The sequence below is a fragment of the Cynocephalus volans genome, chromosome 11 (genome assembly GCF_027409185.1).
Source record: "Cynocephalus volans isolate mCynVol1 chromosome 11, mCynVol1.pri, whole genome shotgun sequence".
NCBI lineage: Eukaryota > Metazoa > Chordata > Mammalia > Dermoptera > Cynocephalidae > Cynocephalus > Cynocephalus volans.
This window is the reverse complement of record NC_084470.1, coordinates 5,500,194-5,518,989: the sequence shown is the minus strand read 5'-3', so window position 1 is coordinate 5,518,989 and position 18,796 is coordinate 5,500,194. Positions and strand designations below refer to the sequence as shown.

Here is an 18,796-nt window from a genome sequence, read left to right as displayed (position 1 = left end):
AGATAGCATTTAGACCGCTCCTTCCTTTTGCAAAAAAGAGGTAGCTTGAGGAGTTCTTCCAAATGTTAATGGGGAGCTGGATGCAACTCTCTCAAGGGCATAAGGTTTTGTTGTTTTTTTCTGCTATAATGTAAAATGTGGTAATCCTTCCCCAGCTATGGTTCCCCACATTCAAAATTTTAGAATACACAGATATTTTTCTTGTGTCCTCAAACCTCTCTCACCTGTGTCTGTAAACCTGTGTCACATTTGCATTTATTCTAAAATTTTTTCCTGGCTTACTGCTCCTACCTAGACATGCAGGATCTTACCCAATGACCCCCCTCTTGAGGTGGCATCTCAGAGAGGTTCATAAATGGGCCAGTGCATGGATGCAGCACTCTCCTGCTTCTGCTTGAGATGCTTGCAAAACTATAATGTCCTCAAGCTGCTATCTTTCGGTATTGTCTCTTTAACATTTTCCCAGTTCCTTGCACCAGTGCTCATGCTATGTGCTCAATAAATACTTGTAGAATGATGGTCTCCATTATACTCTTAATTTTCAGAGAGAGTAAGGGCCACTAAACACTCCATTATCTATATTTCCCAGCCTGTTCTGGGGTTAGATAAATCCATGAAACTACCCAACAGTATTTAAAGCCTTAAAATTGCACTCAGATGTCCTAAGGAGGAAGGAGCTAGAGCCAATGTGTTTTGATCTTCTCTAAAATGAAGTTATCATATGTGGGGCTAAGGCTACAGAACTTTTGTGTTGGGAAGGGCTTAGAGAAATATGAAACTGATTAGTTTAAATAGAGGTTTCCCAAATCTTTAACTACCACAATCATCTCAGTGACTCTGCATTTCTAGTAAAGAACCAGAAGCAGAAGTTGTGTCTCTGAGTCTTAAAATCAAAAAGGTCTTGACATTTCAATAGATCAAAATTCAAGGGAAAAAATAACACCTCCCACTTGCAAACTTTCTGCAATACAGCAAAATGAATTTATAAGTAACTTGGTGATTCTGTGAAAGAGGGTGATTCTGAAAAGGGTTCTGGCTGGCAAGGGACAGTAAATGGAACCTCATTAAACAATTCCTATTGTAACAATTCTGGGATGTACATACATACCTGGTCTGAACATTGGTGTCCCCCCCAAATTCATATGTTGGAACCTAATGCCAATGTGACAGTATTAAGAGGCAGGGCCTTTTGGAAAGGGATCAGTGCCCTTACAAAAGAGGATGAAGGGAGCTGCCTTGCCCCTTGCACCACATTAGGACACAGTGAGAAAGCACCATCATTGAAACAGAGAGCTAGCAATCACCAGACACCAAATCTGCTGGCACCTTGATCTTGGACTTCCCAGTCCCCAGAACTGTGAGCAATAAATTCCTATTATTTATAAATTAGTCAGTCTAAGGTATTCTGTTATAGCAGCTCAAATGGACTATGGCAATACATGATGTTATTATTATTTTTTGACCGGTAAGGGGATCCTAACCCTTGGCCTGGTGTTGTCTGCACCATGCTCAGCCAGTGAGTGCACCGGCCATCCCTATATAGGATCTGAACCTGAGGCCTCAGTGCCATCAGCACTGCTCTCTCCCGAGTGAGCCATGGGGCCGGCCCCATGATGTTATTTTTTGGACTGAGGCTTTCACAAACTCTTTGGGGATAATCCTGCCAGACCTCCTTCCATCAATTCTCACCCTGGACAGATGTACTGTGATTTCTTCATCACCTCTATACATCTGGCATTTACCTTCAGCTTCTTGCTGAAGGGCTCCCTCTGCCTCTCCAAGAAGCCTTATTGGACTGGATCCAAGAGCACTGTCTGTCCTGCATGGCCCATACCTGATCCATGGGATACACAAATATGTCCTGTGACCTGGCTCTCTGTGTGTGCTGGCTCTGCAACCAACCATCCACTGCCTGGACCCAAATGGTCTTGTGGAAGTCTATAGCTGTCTTTGGATCTTCCCCTCAAGTGGGGAGGAGGTGAACTCACAGCACAGCAAGAGCCAAGTCAGATATTTTTTTCACCAAATCTTTCTACTCTCTGATTCCTTCTGATATCCTTGGAGATTTTATCCTAGAATTTCACTTCCAGTGTATCCTGTTGCCTTAATCAAAATCTATACTTTAATATCATATTACACATGGGGGAAAAAAGCAAAGACAATAACAGAGAAATGGAGTTGGAGCCCTAATGTACTTCCTTGCTGTTCAAGGCTGTGTATGTGGGGGTTTTCTGTTACCTGTGGCCTAAGGCAACCTATTATTGTCCCTCCAATTTTCCACAAAGTCCTCCAGGTTGGAGAGGGTCACTGCTTAGTACAACGGGAAGTTCTTATCTCAAAAGTAGAAACTGAACATAAAATAAGACTTCAGAATGATTAAGATAAACGAACTAATACATTATTAACACATTATTATGAGAAAGTTGGGGTGCTGGAGGTCCCAACCTTAAGCTTTGCTCTTGGGGACACATAGGACTCCTCTCACAGGCATCGAAGAGCTTTTCTGGGTGTGCTGGTCTGACTCAGCAAGTGAATGTCTGTGGCTTTTGCCAACCAGCACCCCTTCTCCTAGTGACAGGACTCAGCATTTCCTTTTGCACCATCCCCCTTTCCCTTTGTGGTTCCCTTAAAGTGATCATACACTCGGACCTAAGTGTTTGACTTATGACCTAGGCCTTGCAAGTGAAAATATGGCATTCCTCTGGTAGCAGTTAAATTTTCGAGAATGGGCATATCAAAGCCCAAGAGACAGGAGCAGGGGTGGGTGGATGGAAGAGATTAGATAATAAACAATAAGCTAAATAAATAAAGTATATTAGAAGGTGACAAGTGCTGTGGGAAGAAATAGGTCAAACTAAGAAAGTTAGGAGCAGGGCAGGTGGCAATTTTGAATGAGGTGGTCAAGGTAGTTATCACTGAGGTAGCATTTGAACAAACATTAGGAAGAGTGGGAATTAGCCATTCATTCTAGAGAGGGACAGCCAGTGAAAAGGACCTACAGCAGAAGCCTGCCTGCCTGTTCAAGGAGCAGCAAGGAGGCCACAGTGACTGTAGCACAGTGAGCCAAGAGGAAGTAGTAGTTAAACGAGGTTGCAGCAGTAATGAAGATCATGCAGGGCTTTGGCTTCTACTGTGAGTTAAATGGGAAACCATTAGGAAGGTTTTGAGTACAGGATGTATTTAATCTTGCTTTTACTTTTTTTAAGGTCACTTTGGCTGCTGCATGGAGACAGACTGTAGGGAGACTAGGAAGGATACCATTGTAATGACTAAGTGGGAGATGATGGAGGCATAGGTAAGAAGTAGTCAGACTCTGGGTATGCTAGGAAGATCCAACCAACAGTGTTACCCAACCAAACTTGGGTCTGCTTGCAGGACACACAGCCAAGTGAAACACTGACACCAGGTTGCAGTGATGCAAAATAGGCACTTATTGCAAAATGCCAGCAGTGGAGGATGGGCAGCTAATGCTGAAAGACCTCAACTCTCCAACAGCTTACAAGCTGGGATTTTTTTAAAGACAAAACTTGTAGGCTGGGGTGGGGGCTGCGTGAGTAGCCCAGGGATAATTCTGATTGGTTGACTCTCAGGAGACAATAGGATAGCTCTGGGTCTCATCAATCTTCTGGCTCCAATCAGTCTGGGGTCCTTGTAGTCAGCATTTGGTCAGTCATTGACCACCTGGTGAAGTTTCAATTTCTGTAAAACAACTCAGGGGTATATGTCAAGATGTTGTCTTTGATCCTGAAAGCCTGGTGACTCTGATTTATGTCTTTCCTTTTTGCGTAAGTTATATCCCGTTTGCTCAGCTGCTTCTTTGCACTCACTTCCTTAATGGCTAATTGTTGAACTATGTTCCCAGATTCTAAACCACTTCACATTTGAGGCACCAAGGCCACAGCTCCCTTTCATTTAAATTCTGAGGGGCTTTTCTGAGGAGGGGTACCTGCTCTGTTTCAACAGAATTCCTGACCCCTGGAGGTAGGATGTGAGAGAAAGATGAGGCAAGGATAACAGCAAGGTTTTTGGCCTGAACTGGAAGGAAGGATTTGCCACTGAGATGGTGATGCTATGGGAAAAGTTGGGGGAATAATCAGGGGCACAGATTTGGACACATTAAGATTGAGATGTATCTTAGATATACAAGAGGAGGCATTAAGTAGGCAACTGAATGGAGTACAGAGTTCAGAATACAGGTCCGGCTTGTAGATATAAATTTAAAGCCAAGATACAAAGACTTGCCCTCTCTCTCCCCACACCCAACAAAATTTCACTTAATCAGCTTTGTCAGGTCATGCTATGAAAGACTGAGAACTCCTTGTTGGGGTAAATGCCAGTCAACTTTACCAGTCAGAATCCTTCCCTTAAGATTAAATCCTTCAGCCTAACCCATCCTTCTCCCTGGTTCTCCCCCAGCCCCAGTAACCCACACTCTGTCCAGCTGCTCCCTGGCTTCTCCTCTCAGGGTCCCCATAAGCCTATTCTCAGGTGAATAAACAACCACGAAGTTCCCTAGGAATGTATTCGTTTCCTAGTGTTGGGGTGCAGAAAGCTGTTACCCCAAAATATGGTGCTGACATGCTGGAATAAAGAAGCAGCCTCAAGGTCTGTCCGACCCCCATCCCCCCATCTCTCAATCCTCTGTCTCCAAAACTCGGGAAGAAGCTGTTCTCTTACGTGCCTGATGTCTGGATGACGGAGAAAGAAGATAATTACCTCTGGTTCTTTTCCTGAGTCTTCATTAACCTAACTCATATCATAGGAAGGAAGACAAGTCTAGCAACACTCCTGGACAAACTTTTGTCACGGATTATTGTCTTTATTTCAGTCCCATTCAGTATTTTGAAGAGAATTACCAGTCATTGCCTGCTCTGGACATACTTTGTCCCCAGCCCATTTTATGTTCCTCAGACCCACCCAGGCCCCCTCCTTAAGCTTCATTTATTCCTATGTCCGTATCTCCCCTTTTCCTATGAACAGGGTTATATAAACATCTACAGATGTTTCCCATCAGGAAATTGGGAAATTACTCCCCTGTGATCCCCCTGTAATCTGTCCACTCCAAGCACGTTAAATAATAAAATTTGTTATGATTTTTCTTTATATTAATCTGAATTTGTCAGTGATTTTTATTAATGAACCTTCAGGGGTGAAGAGGAAGCCGCCCCTTGTCCCCTCCACTAGCTACCCACGTGCAGGGAGTTGTAGATACTGGCCTTGCGGAATCTTCACTCCTCACGTTTACACAAAGGATAAAAATAATCTTCTGCACCTCTTCAGAAGGGTCTGGGCCACTAACCCCAAAGGGACCCAGCCGGTTCCGCGCGGTGTGGGGGGCGTATACGAGGGCCGCGACGCCCTTCACGCCGGGGCAAGGCATACCGTGAGGGCCCGGCTGCTTCCACAGGCCCAGGAGCGGGGGACGAGGGACCCCTCTCCTCGGGTTGGTGAGCGCCCACCGCCCACCCCCGCGGCAAAGCGGAAGGCAAAGGGAAGGGCTGATGCCGCTGCGCCTCCCCGCGAACCCCGGCTGCCTGCGGCACGAGGCCCAGGACCCGCAAGGTGCTGGCGCAGGGCCAGGCTCCTCCTCTCCCTCCCCCTCCCCGGACGCCCCGCCCCCAGGCCCCGCAGCCAATCGGAGCCGGTCTCCCTCCCCCTTCCCGGACGCCCCGCCCCCAGGCCCCGCAGCCAATCGGAGCCGGACTGCGGTCGGTCCGCAGACCTGGCGGTGCCCGGAGGCCGCGCGGAGGGCAGTCTCGGCGTCGGGTAAGGCGTGCGCGGGCCCGGGGGTCTCGCGTGGGGGCCGGGAGTGGCGCGCGGCTCTCGTGAAGCGCTGGGGCCGGAGCTTAAAAGCAGGCGCCCGCGGAAGGCCTGGGCCTTGGCCCCGGGAGCCCTGGACGCACCCTGGACGCCGCCTGCCCGGCCCGGCCCTGCGGGAGGACGCGGCCGGGAGGCTCCGCGGTCCGGGGACGGCGACCCGCGCGCCCAGTGACGGGCGTTCCTAATACGGAGAAGGCTTAAGCCGACTTCACCAGTTGGCGCGGCGCAGCTGGACCGCGCAGGCTCGTGGAGCCGAACGTGTAAAATCCGGTGAAACACTCAAATTGCACGGGCTTGTCCGCGGCGGCCGCGCTGCTCCAGCGCTGTAGACAGGCGGGGGCTGCCGGGCGACCTTCTCGGCCCGGATCCGCCTTGGCATGTCCCGTGCTCGGATTCCATGATCAAATGTGTCAGCAGCAGCAGCAGCAGGTCAGGCAGTTTATGGTGTATCTGAGATTTGAGAAACAAGCTGCTATTTTGGAATTTGAAGAGAAGATGACGTTTCATTACTCTGCGGAGAAATGTTCTATTCTCCCTTCAAATTAAGTTTTAATCAAATGGTATCAGTCTGGAAACTTTTCGTTAATGAACAGTGTGTACTTTTTCATTTATGAAAAACAAAAACAACTGAAGACAGTGCCTTCGTGACGAGGGAGCTGCATTCCTGAAAATGTTTGGGACACCACGTTATGAGCAAATGACCACACTCCGTGAGCTGCTGGCTCTGCCTTCCAGCCAAAAACTAAGGCTGAGCTCCCGCAACAGTGATATGTGTGCACGAAGGAATTAAAGGCAGTTTACGACAAATCGGGTAGAATAGTAACAAGTACATATATAATATATATAACTAGAAATTGGAAGCAGAGGAAATGTAAGCACAGGAAATAAGTCCAGGGTAAGGAAAGAGTAAGGTGTGCCAGTGCTGTCCAATAGAGGTTTCCGAGGTGATGGAAAGGTGCTACATTTAGTTTATATTTAAATAGCCACATGTGCCTAGTGGCTGCCTTAAAGGATAGTGCAGGTTTCTATGGTTGAGTCTCAAATTATTCTCTAGAAAGGTAAACTTGGTATTACAGGGTTCTCGTCGTTTGAAAGTAAAACATACTTAGTGACTTCGTTTGTTCATTCATCCCTCAAATATAAACGGCCTTGAAGGAAGCAGAGCCTTTCCTGATACTCAGCTATAAGGACAATTTTTTGTGAACTTCATTATCGGGGCACCTTGATATTGTCGTTTGAAAGTCTAATCTAGTAAGGAATTGGGACTGGGAGGAATGGAGTCACTGGATATGGCATAACTTGTAACTTTTGTTTATTTGAATAATTATACTAACTAACCTGTACAGAAAGACTTAAAGTATATAGATAAGCAAAAAGAAACTAAATCACTAAAAGTTCCACCACTCAGACATAAATTACTGTTAATATTTTGGTGTATATATTTCCAGACTTTTGTCCCATGTAGCCATTGTACTTTCCTTAGTAGGTCCCCAAATATCCAACTCCCTCCATAGAAGGGAAGTCTATTCTGGGGGTGAGGTTTGCTTTTACATTTACTCTTGGACCTCTCAGACCAGTACCTGGCCCCACATGAGAAGGTCACCCTCGCCCTAATCCTTTCCCATACTTGTGCCAGTGTTCTGGCTTTGGGGTAGTGATTATAGGTACTTGAGAGGGCCTTTCAGGAGGAAAGAGGAGGCAGGTCACAACTGTAGTTCATTCTACATAATGAGTATTCCAGGGTTTCTCAGTCTTGGCACTGTTGACATTTGGGGCTAGATAACTATTGTGTGTGGGTGGTGGTGGTGGGGAATGTCCTGTGCATTATAGGATGTTTTGCAGCATTCCTGGCCTCTATCCACTAGATGCCGGTGGCACACTCCCCCTTACCCCCAGTGTGACAATCAGAAATGTCAGTGAGAATCACTGGGTTAATAGAAGTCACTGTTATTGCTGACACACTCTAAAGAGTTTCAAATTTGCATGTGGGAGAGAGACTGAAATCGAGAGGCATAATGTAAGCTAAGGAAGCTGTTTAGTCCTGGCAGCACTGTTAACTTATTGTGAGGTTTTGGTAGGTAAGTATATCAGTTAGGATCTCAACAAGAAAAAGCACAAAAGTGAAAGGAATATTTGAGCGACTCTGTGTAGAAGAGTGGGCAGGATTAGGTGAACCAAGAATTGATTGTGAGGCACTCAGGGGAGAGCCCCGGTGGGGTGCCTTTCCCACTCTGGTCTGAAGGGGCAGGGAGGAGACTGATACCAGAATGGGGGGACTGAAAAACTGGAGGAAGGGCCTCCCCTTTCTGGGGTTGCTGTGGCCATCACAGAATTCAGACTTTGCAAGAGCAGCAGCCTGAGGGACCAGGCAGGTGGGACACAAGTACCCCAGCCTCTCTGTTTCTGTTCTGTGCCCACTGAAAATGGAAGGGCAAGGGGGAAGGAGTGCAGGGGGCATGGAGAGGGCCCACAGGAGCTTCCACCAGCAGCAGTGCAGCAGTCCAGCGTCTGCGCCTCTGCAGAGTGAAGGTTCAGGCTCCACTTCTTAAGGTATATTATGGGAATGAAAAGAATTAGGCAAAAAACGTTTTTGAAAAGTAAAGCACCTACACATTTGGGTCACTGCTGTTTTTGACCTCATGTAGTGTGATGTCAAGTCATTGTGTTTTTTAGGTACTGCAGTATTTCTTTAGATTTTTTTATCCTCCTTATTTCAACTCAGTCTGGTGTACTAAAGCAAATATTTGCTGGTGCCTGAGTAAATTGTTGAATATTTTATACATACCTTGCACTTCTACATATTATTTTTCTTGTAGCTTAATGGTTTCCCTTTTTCTATGACAAACAATATCAGAAAACCTCACAGTTTGAAAAGGCCTTAAAGTTTCTCACCTGAAACCTAACAATTGGCAGCCCCTTAAAAAAACTGCATAGAAAAACAAAACAGTGAAAGAATGTGATATGCTCAGTGTGAAGAGTAAATGATTTATATAATTAACATCAAGGGCACAAATAACACATTGTGAAATCTTGCTTGTAAAAACCTTGACTGATCTTCTGAGGAAGGAAAACATGTTCTCTTTAGAGATCTTTAAAAGCATAGTTATTGAGCTTTTAAAATGTTAGAAACAAAAGTTAGAACTACACGTATTTTGCTTGTGTGGACGATTGTGTTCCTTGGCCCCCCCACTTGTGAGGTGTGCTATGTATGCTTAGCTGTCCCAGCAGTTCCAGGTTTCCTGGAACACCCGCACTTTGCCAGAAAGAACTAGTCATTCAGCAGTAGGGGGCTGTATTAATCTGTTTCTGTTGCTTAGAACAGAATACCCGAACCTGGGTAATTTATAAAGAAATAAAATTTATTTCTTACAGTTTGGAGGCTGGGAAGTCCATGGTCCAGGGAACACATCTGGCGAAGACCTTCCTCTGGTTGGTGACTCTCCGCAGCAACACAGGATAGCACATTGTAAGAGAAAATGGCATGGGCGAGGGAGCTAACCTCCTCACTTGCCCTCCGTATAAAGCCATCAGAACCATGCCCATGATTCCGTGAATGCATCAGTCCATTCAGGACGGCACAGTCCTCACAATCTAATCACTTTTAAAGGCCCCACCATTCAGTCTTTCAATTACCACAATACCATAGCACTGTTACAGTGGTGTTCAAGTTTACAGTACATGAACTTTTGGGGGACACATTTGACCCATAGCAGGGACCAAGGTTAGGACCTGGACCTTTTGGGGGGGTCAGTGCCTAAGAACATGAGTGGGACCCAAGAATGTCCTGATCTCAACCCAATTTTGAAATTGAGTTACATGTTGTTCTACAATTATTTGAGTTAGTAAGTAGCTCTTTTAAAACATGGATATACCCTTGTGAGTTTAAATATACTAGACGTTTATTCTTTGGTAAGAGTGATTTGCCTCATGTTATCTCATTTCTCTCCTATTATATCAACACCACTTTCAGTAAAAGGTAGAAGCTTTTGAAATGCCAATGAGGAGGAATAAGAGACATGGAGCAGATGGGAGGGGATAGAAAGGTTGGGTGGGGAAGAGGGTGGGTCTTGTATGGGAGAGTGCCAAGGAGCTTTAACTGTTAGCACTTTTGTACCTGGAGCCTCAGAACGCAGTAGTTTCAACCTAGTTTACTTGCTAGTTTACTTGTGTCTGTCTACCCCCTGAGGAAGCAGAAGAGAAGCAAGGAGCCTTCAGTTAACCAAGCCAAACACCAAGAAACTTAAACCAAAAGAGAACAAAAATATAGAAGTAAAGTGGGTTAGAATTATAGCATGTCAGCACTGAAAGAGAGTGTAGGGGTCATCTAAGTTCATCTGACCCACTACTTTTTTAAAGTGCAGAAACTAATGCACAGGGAGACCATGTGCCCCAGCCTTGATCACACAGCTAGTGGTGTCCAAGCCAAGTCTAGAATTCTGGTCTCTTGAGTCATAGGCAGGCTCCTCATCCCCAAGCAAGACAGCTTATCTCAAGACACCTGAGTGCACTGTGTTTTGGGGTCAAAGCAAATAAAGGCTCAAACTCTAAGACTGTTTGGCAGACCTGCTGCAGTAGATATGGGGGGAGGAGAAACCAACTTTAAATTGCATTAGGCAGGTTATTTATGCAAACCGTGTTGACTTTCAACTTGCTATTGAACCAGTGCAGCCTTAGCTGTTATTTGTCATTGCATAGTAATTCAGGAACTAACTCAAGATTCTTTTTCTTTTTTAAATTAATTAATTTCTTTAAACATGGTATATACCATGTTTCTGGATGAGAAGTATTATTAATTCACCCTAAATTAATTTATGAATTTGATGCAATCATGGTCACAGTATCAGTGGAATTGTTTTTTACTTAACAGAGATGTTCTAATATTACTCTGGAAGTCTTAGCAAGCAGGAATAGAAGAGAGAGTACTGAACAAGATTAATGAGAGGACTTGAACTACCAGGTATCAAAACATGGTAAAGCCACAATCATGTAAACAGATACTATAGGCGTGGGAAGAGAGGTCTATAGCACACCAGAGAAAGTGGGAAAAAAAAGAATAACTGTATTCCTAAGAATTTAAGTGTGGAATCACTGGGGAAAGGAATGAATTATTCAGTAAATAATGTGGAAATAACTATTTGGGAAAAAGTAAAGTTATAGTCTTATGTCTAGTCATGTACCAAAATACAATTCAGATTGATTAAAAAGTAAAAATATAACGAAAAAATTAAAGAACTAAAAGAAATAAAAATGTATCTATAAGTATCTTAGGAACGTCTTTCTAAACATAACACTAAAAGTCAGAAAACTTAAAGCATTTTCATGTTTGGCCATTTAAATATTAAACCCTTGAAATAAAGAAAACCTAAACAAACCTAGGTCTTCTTGTTTTAGAATTAGGTGCTAGATGTTTCAGGATATATTAAAATATAGAATAAAACTCTCCCTGGATTCTGTTTGAAGTTTAACTGGTCCTGGAAGAATGGAGGGAGTAAAGGAGAGAAAGGTGTGTACGATGGCGGGAAGGTAGGGTGTTGGGAGGTGGAGCCAGACCTCACCTGGCCTGGGGTTCCTGCATCCTCTGACAGTGCCATCTTATCAGGGGAGCTGAAAGTTGGAGGGGAAGGAACATGGAAAGGATCTGACTGGCCTTTGCAGTTATGTGACCATGGCAGGCCCCGCCAGTCGCTTAAGGCTCCATGAGCATCTGCTAGAATAGCCCAGTTGAATGTGCTTCATAAATGGCAATATCATTCATCATGTATGGTGTTACCCTTCCCCCATGCCCAACATGGTAGAATTTCAAGGTAGGATTCTTTCTCGTGCATATGCACCTCTCAATGTCTGTTTTTTGTTCTCTTTTGTTTTGATTTCCCCAAATTCTGTGGGAGAACAGTGAAGTTAGGTAATGTTTTGTAGACTGCTTCTGCAGGAAAGCTTTCCTGTAATTTCTCATTAGAAAGGGATAGATAGCACCTACTTGTGATGTTTCTAATCTGAAAATCTGAAATCAAAAATGCTTCAAAATCCAAAACATTTTGGGCGCTGATGTGATGCTCAAAGGAAATGCTCATTGGAGCATTTGGATTTCTGATTTTTGCACTTGGGATGCTCAGCTGGTAAGCGTATAATGCAAATAGTTCAAAATCTGAAAAAATTTCAAATCTCAAGCATTTTGGATAGGGGATACTCAACAAGGACAAAGGACTCAGGATAATTTAATGATTTCTCCCGAATGGGGTTTGGGGCCTGGATACAGAAATAGGAAGCAGTGGAGAATTGCTAGGTCAGAGGTTGTGTGCATTTGGAATTTTAATAGGTATTGCTAAACTGCCTTCCATTGAGACGGTACCCTTCTGTAGTCCCCAGTACTGTCAGAGAGAACACTCCTTGTTACCTGCTGGGAAAATAGAATAGTTTGGTCAGGGCCCTTGCCTTGGGTCTCGTTGGGTGTGGTTTAGCACATCCATTGTAAGCAAATTATGTGTGTGCTCGAGCGCGTGCGCGTGGAGTTAGTGCGCATGTGCGTTAGTGCGCATGTGCGTTAGTGCGCATGTGCGCCAATGTATCTTTTTAGTTTGTTGCTATTCTTGTGAGAGAGAGGGAGAGGGAGAGAGAGGAGAGAGAGGAGATTTAGTGAAGCAGGCGGGCGGGCATCTGCCTCGGGCATCTGCCCTGTGCGGCCATGCTTTCCAACCTATGGCTTCAAGGACCTTTTGGCCAGTTACCTAGCTTATAGACCTGCAAGTGAGGGGTCTGGTGACCCAGCCTGGTATGTGAGGGGTCTGGGGACCCAGCCTAGCCTATGAAGGGTTTGTGATCCAGTCTGTGAATGGGCTTGAGGGGTCTGTGAGCTCCAGACCCAGCCCTAGCTCAACAGTTGGCCCAGTTGGCAGGATTACTGGCAGTTAAAAGAGCCCAACAACTGGCATGGTCACCTAACTTTACAATTGGTGTCACTAACAGTATTAAGAGCTAGACAGTTGGCACTGTGAACAGGATTCCAGACATTAGCCATGGCTCCACATTACCCTTTGGCCAAGCAAATATTTTCATCTGTCATTCTGAGAGGGCGTCTTGGTGAAATCACAATTTATACTCTTTGATTATGACTGAGGTTGAATATCATTTTACCTGTTTTGTCACTTGAATTTCCTTTCTTGGTAAGGAAAAGGTCTATTCCAGCATTTTAGAGCTGGAATAGACCTTGAGATGAAGTCCATTCTTTCAGCCTACAGTTGAGGAACTTGTTTGAACATGGTTGCTTGGGTAGTTCATGACTGATACGGGACCAAACACCAGGTCTCCTATTTATCATAATAGCTTTCTGGGTGACTGTAAGACAGGACCTGTAAAGGTCTTTGGAGCAATCTGGGGTTTGTCTCTAGAACTAGAAAGTCTGGAAATCACAGGGCAATGCTATAATGCCTTGGCCAAGTGCTTTTACCTTCCCTGAACTTCAGGCTTGTCATCTGGAACAGGGAATTAATGCTAGCTTTTTTTGCCAAGGTTTGGGACTAATGTATGTAAAGTAGTTGACATATATAGCCTTACAACTGTTATCATCTTCCTCATATTTGTGCATTTTGTTATCTGACTGCCACACTCACATGTAAGCTTCAAGGGAGACTTGAACTAAAGTACTTAAATAAATAAATAAAGCACGGAAAAGTGTTGGTGAGGGCATCTATGCAGGGCTTCCAGGAAGCAAGGGGAGGGCAGGCAACAGAGCGTGCTCTCTGGGAGCCTCTGCAGTGCAAACCATTGCCCAGCAGGCATCCTTGACTTAGTTCCCTCCCCTCACCTCACCCCATTTAGCTCTCGGTGTCTTAGCTAGTCTTCTGAGATATTTTATGCTTAAGAAGACATCACAGGAATGCTGACTCCCACAGTTCCCTTTTTCAGATTTGTCAGGAGATAGAAAAGGCTCCAGATTGCTTAAGGAAAGATAGCACGTGTGCTGGCCAGCTAGGGTCATGAAGGAGGAATGGGAGGAGAGAAGGGAGGGAGAGGAATTGCTGAAAGTGTTAATTTCAACACAAAACCCAGATGATCACCCCAGGTTCTCTCAGGGTTGCCGAGAGTCAAGGTTTTTTTTCTTTTATAGGCGTTATTATTTTCACTGTTGTTATGCCTAGTTATCATCCCTATGCTTAACCGAAGAGAATGAGACCAAATGTAGTGCTGGCTTTAAGGGCAAGGCTGCCACAGCCTTCCCTTTCAGAAGCCCCTGAGGCGCCCCTTCCTGTCAGCGAGCTCGAGCAGTCACTTGCATGGGCTTCTGGGACACCCCACCCAGGAATAGGGGCTGGGGGGCATCTTCAGTCCTTCCTCCGTCACCTCTGCTTATCCACTTGCCCCACCCTTGCCTGCCCAGTTTTAGTTAAAGTGGCAGTTCTAGTGGCTCTGAAAAATGAATGAAAAAGTTAATCTTTACAGGCCTCTCTGTTCTAGTTCAATTCTAGTGTTTCTCCACATGGGGCCTGATGAAGACGCAGATTCTTATAGCTTCCCTCCACTCTAGGCCTTTTGAATCAGAATCTGGGGGTGGAACCCAGACAGATGCATTTTTACAAGTAGTCCCAGGAGTACATGAAAGTTTGAAACCACACTGTCTCTTCATTTCTTTTCCCTAACTAACCTGCCTCCCCCTCTTGCATCTTTTCTTACCTCATTCCTTCTGACTCCTGCATGCCTATTTGCTGCCTCTCCTTTCTACTCCTTAAAGCTGAGTCCAGTGTAGCCTGTTGAGCTGTTCTTTTAACATCATAAATTGAAGTCCTCTGGAAACTCAGCTGGGAGGAGAAGAATAAGGGTGTGTAAGGGTGTGTATTTCTCATTACATTGCTTGTCCCCATGAAAGAAGTCCAGATTAAAAGCTGTCCTCTCCAAGCACCAGCTTTGAGACATGCGTCATTCCCATGGAGGCAGCACATTTCCAGCTACTCTTCCCATATAGGAGATGGATCTTGGGGGATGGAAATGCCCTTCTCTAGAGAAACATTGCTGGTGTGACGTCCCAGGGAAGTCGGTGACCACCAGCCCCAGAGTAGACACCGGTCTGGGTATCCTTTCTGGAGGGCACAAGGTGGTGAAGGCATTTGAGGAAGATGGAACGGATGGGACAGGAAGCAGTGGGAGAGAAAGTTGGGTAGCAGAGGGGAGTGTTTGCATGGAGTTTGGGGCAGGCGCCACCAGAGTCCTGAACCTCTGCTTTTGTCTTCACAGCCGCTGAAGGAAGAGACCGAGATGAATGCAGAGGTGAGTTCTGTACAAGGACCAGTTTCAGGGATGCTTTTTTTGCAGTGCCCCTCGTTCATCCTCTGTAGGGTATTCTTCCCCTTTCAGAAACTACAGCACAAACAAAGCATTTCCCCTCCACCCTACTGACATGTTCATGGCTCTGGGTCATGTAGGGAGAATTACGCCCCTCTGAGTTCTTATGTGTCCATCCTCCAGCCTCAGTTAGATTCAAACTTCCCCACCACAGCTAATCCTGAAACAACACTCATGAGCGAGGGGTGGCACGAGGCATGGATGGTGCTGGGTCCAGAGCCCTGCTTTGTGTTATTCTGGGGACATTTAATGTTTATGAGGAACTTTGTCTGCATTGTGTCCTTGGTGCTCTCACTTCCTGAGCTTTGATCCAAGGAGATGTCAGCTTCTTCATTATCCCTTTGTTTTTTCTCTGTTTTATGAATCAGCTCCTACTGCTTTCACCACCCCCAAGGCCAACCTAGACCTTGGGACTCATCACTTAAGCTGCTGTTGTGCTGATGCACTCCACTCCTTGTCCCCTGTTCCTGTCAATTCACCAAAGGCTGCCCCCACAGGATGGTGATCTTGGGTGCGTGGTGCAGCTTTGTGCTGTTTGCAGCTTGCAGATGTCTCACAGGCCTCTTCTGGGGCACAGTACTGCCCGCCAGGCCCTCTGGGTGGCCTCAGGCAGCTAATTCCCTGGCCCTGAGCCACCAGGTCCAGCCTCCATCGTCCTGTGTGCGCACTGCACTCCCTACAGCCGCTCCTTCCTCTCAGAACCTGCGTCACTTCTTATTTCACAGAGACATGAAGCATTCGGTCTGACATCACCTCACTCCATTTCTGCCTGGTCACTTGGCTTGTTCCTCTTGTCACTGTGGGGGGACATTTATCAGTCTACAGCAGGAGAGCTCCCAGCTGTAAGGACTAAAAAACCAACCTAATGTGGCTTCTTCCTGGAAGTCCAGATGAAGGACAGGCTTTAGGGCCATTTGATCAGTGGCTCAGGATCTCATCAGGGATCTGGGATCTGTCCATATCTTTGCCATTCATCTATACGTTGGCTTCATCCTAGGGGCAATTCCCTTGTGGTTGTAGGATGGCTACCAGCAGAGTTCTCGTTCCCTTTCAGCAGGAGAATGAAGTGGCTTCCTGCAGCTCTTTACACGAGTAGGACCTTCTTGTTTTGAATCCCCACAAAATGCCTTCTTAGGTCTTTTTGGCCAGACAGACTCGTAGAACATTCTACTCAACAATAGCAGGACATACATTCTTTCAAGTGTGCCCAGAACATTTACCAAGGTAGACCATATTCTGGATCATAAAGCATGTCTCAATAAATTTAAAAGTATTTAAATCATTTAAAGGATATTCTCGACTGAGACCAGAGCAGTGGACACAGGAAGAGGGACAGGATCCATGGGAAGTGGTGACGACTGGATGTTGAAGGCAGAGGACAGGGGCTAGTCTGAAGAGACATTCACGTTTCCATGCTTGGAGACATTCAAGAACTGGGTTCGAGGGATGTATAGGGATCATTTTTATCAGTTTGGATTATATTGAGTTGCTGTACAACTTTAAAAAGTCAACTTGTTTTTTTTACTGTAATACTATTCACAGATGGCCTCCAGCAATGTGCTTAAATAATAGTGAAGGTACCCCAGGGGAGTGGGAGTGAAGTTGGTTGGAACTGAGAAAACCTAATGAGGAGTTTAACCCCTTGGGTCCCGAGTCCAAGTGAGGGAACAGACCGTGGTTTGCCCGTTTGCCCTTGTCTGCTGGCGCCTCACTAGCAGTTGTGGCCTCTGAATGCCTCCCAGCTGTGTCAGGTGTGCATGTCACCTGGAGGAGGGCTTCCAGGAGGACAGAGGCTTCAGACCACGGTGGGATGTGGCTCGAGAGGGAAACTCCCTCATCATTAGAGAGGTGGCAGTAACAGTGGAGAGCCGAATGGGGTCTTTTTCCATAGGTGCTTGGGAGGTTGCAATACAGAGACACAGTCAGAGCACCTTCAGGCATATGTTTTGGGTGGAGCTGACTTATCTCTGAACCCTAATTTGGGGAGTGTCTTATCCCACCATCAGTGCTGCAGCTCATGTGTTCTGTGTTGACTGCTTTTCCTGCCTGTGAGGACCCTGTTTTGCTGTTCTCTGCTAGATGCCTGGACCGTTTTCAATCCCCACCTTGGTCCCTTGTGTTTCAGCCTGGGAGGAAGTTTGGCGTGGTTGTGGTTGGTGTTGGCAGAGCCGGCTCCGTGCGGATGAGGGACTTGCGGAATCCACATGCTTCCTCAGCATTCCTGAACCTGATTGGCTTCGTGTCCAGGTGGCTCACACTTGCCTTGTGCCTCATAATTCATGAAAAATCAGTGAGACGGATTAGGCCACAGGATGTGGAGATTTTCCAGACCCAGGGTAGGGAGAGCCGGCTCCCCCAAGAGATCTGTGCTCAGGGTCAGCCCCGTGAGATCTCAAATTCCAGTGGGTCTGGGAACTGAGGAGTGATAAGCCTGTGGCTGGGGTGTGCAGCGAGTCAGCTTGGGTGGGTGGGCAAAGACAGGCAGGGAAGATGAGTGCAGGGTCTGCCAGTCAGAAGGGTCACAGTGAACGCATGGTGGGTTTGCCCTGAAAGAAGGCTTTAGGTGGGTGCCAGTTAATTGTTTCATCAGTCATCATAACAGCCATCCCTGTGGTGGCCCTGGTCTTTACATATGATGTGCCATTCTAAGTATCATTATCAACTCCAGTTTACAGATAAGGATGCTGAGCTACAGAAAGGTTAAGTACTTTACCCGGGGTCACACAGCTGGAAAGTCTAAGAATTGGATATGAATGCAACATGTGTTTGATTCCAAAGCCCGTCTTTTACACACCATGTGTTCTTTTCCCATTGGTAATTTTGAGCCCCATTTTTCTTTAAGGATTCATTTATCTCTAGTCAAAACCAACTTTATCACCTTGTTTCTTCTTCCTCACCCTGTACTCAGCTCTTCCCCTCACCGCTGTGGAAGCACGCACACACAGACACACATATCACTCACCAACTAATCCTGTGTCACATCATTTATCAGTATTAATTGTGAATTAGGTGCAGGCACTGGGCTGGGTATGGAGACATGGCAGTGAGCAAGTTAGGCAAATCTCTATTTTCTGGTGCTTTAGAGACATCAGATAGATATTTATGCAAAGCATAAGTAACTATTGTGATGGTTCATGCAGAAGTTTTTTCATATTTTAATTCATAGGAACACTCATCCAATATGCCTGTCTCAATCCAGCCCCTCTTTGTAGGATTTAAAGTGGGTTTGGGGGCACTAGGGAGATCCAGAAGTGCTGGAATCTGCCGTTGGCCAGTCTTTTCCTCCCTGTAAGAGTCCAAGGAAACTGCACACAAATTGGGGATCAAAGTTATCATTAGCCAGCACTATAACCCCCACTGCACTCCTACCTGAAGCTGGGATTGAGCATCCCATTTGGGTTCAAGGCTGAAGTGGGACCTCTCCTTTTCCCTTAAGCCCCAATCCTCTACCAGTTGGCTGCCAAGATTGACACAGTGTGATCTCCTAAACGACCCAGGTCATGTGGGATGATGGCTGGCTCACACTCCTGCTTTACGGTGCCCCTGCCACTCCTCACCCTGAACCCCTTCTCACAGCCCTGCTTCCCATGACCTACCAACTCAGTTCTGCCACCTTGCCAGCAAGCCTGCTCTGAAACCCTGA

At 46.0% G+C, this 18,796-nt stretch overlaps 1 protein-coding gene across 8 annotated transcripts in view; it reads left to right on the top strand.

Moving 5' to 3' along the window:
• The first annotated feature begins 5,699 nt into the window (after positions 1 to 5,699).
• The window catches only part of BLVRA (biliverdin reductase A), a 34,810-nt gene continuing 21,713 nt past the window's right edge, over positions 5,700 to 18,796 (top strand). For 2 of the 8 annotated variants that reach the window (XM_063114255.1, XM_063114253.1), the window contains exons 1-4: positions 5,700 to 5,766; positions 9,193 to 9,286; positions 15,046 to 15,078; positions 17,279 to 17,400. In XM_063114255.1, coding sequence (XP_062970325.1) covers positions 15,067 to 15,078; positions 17,279 to 17,400 — 134 coding nt within the window. In that variant the 5' untranslated portion in view covers positions 5,700 to 5,766; positions 9,193 to 9,286; positions 15,046 to 15,066. Of the gene's footprint in view, positions 5,767 to 9,192; positions 9,287 to 15,045; positions 15,079 to 17,232; positions 17,401 to 18,796 lie in introns of all 8 variants that reach the window. The other 6 variants (XM_063114252.1, XM_063114251.1, XM_063114257.1 and 3 more) reach the window with 4 other exon arrangements.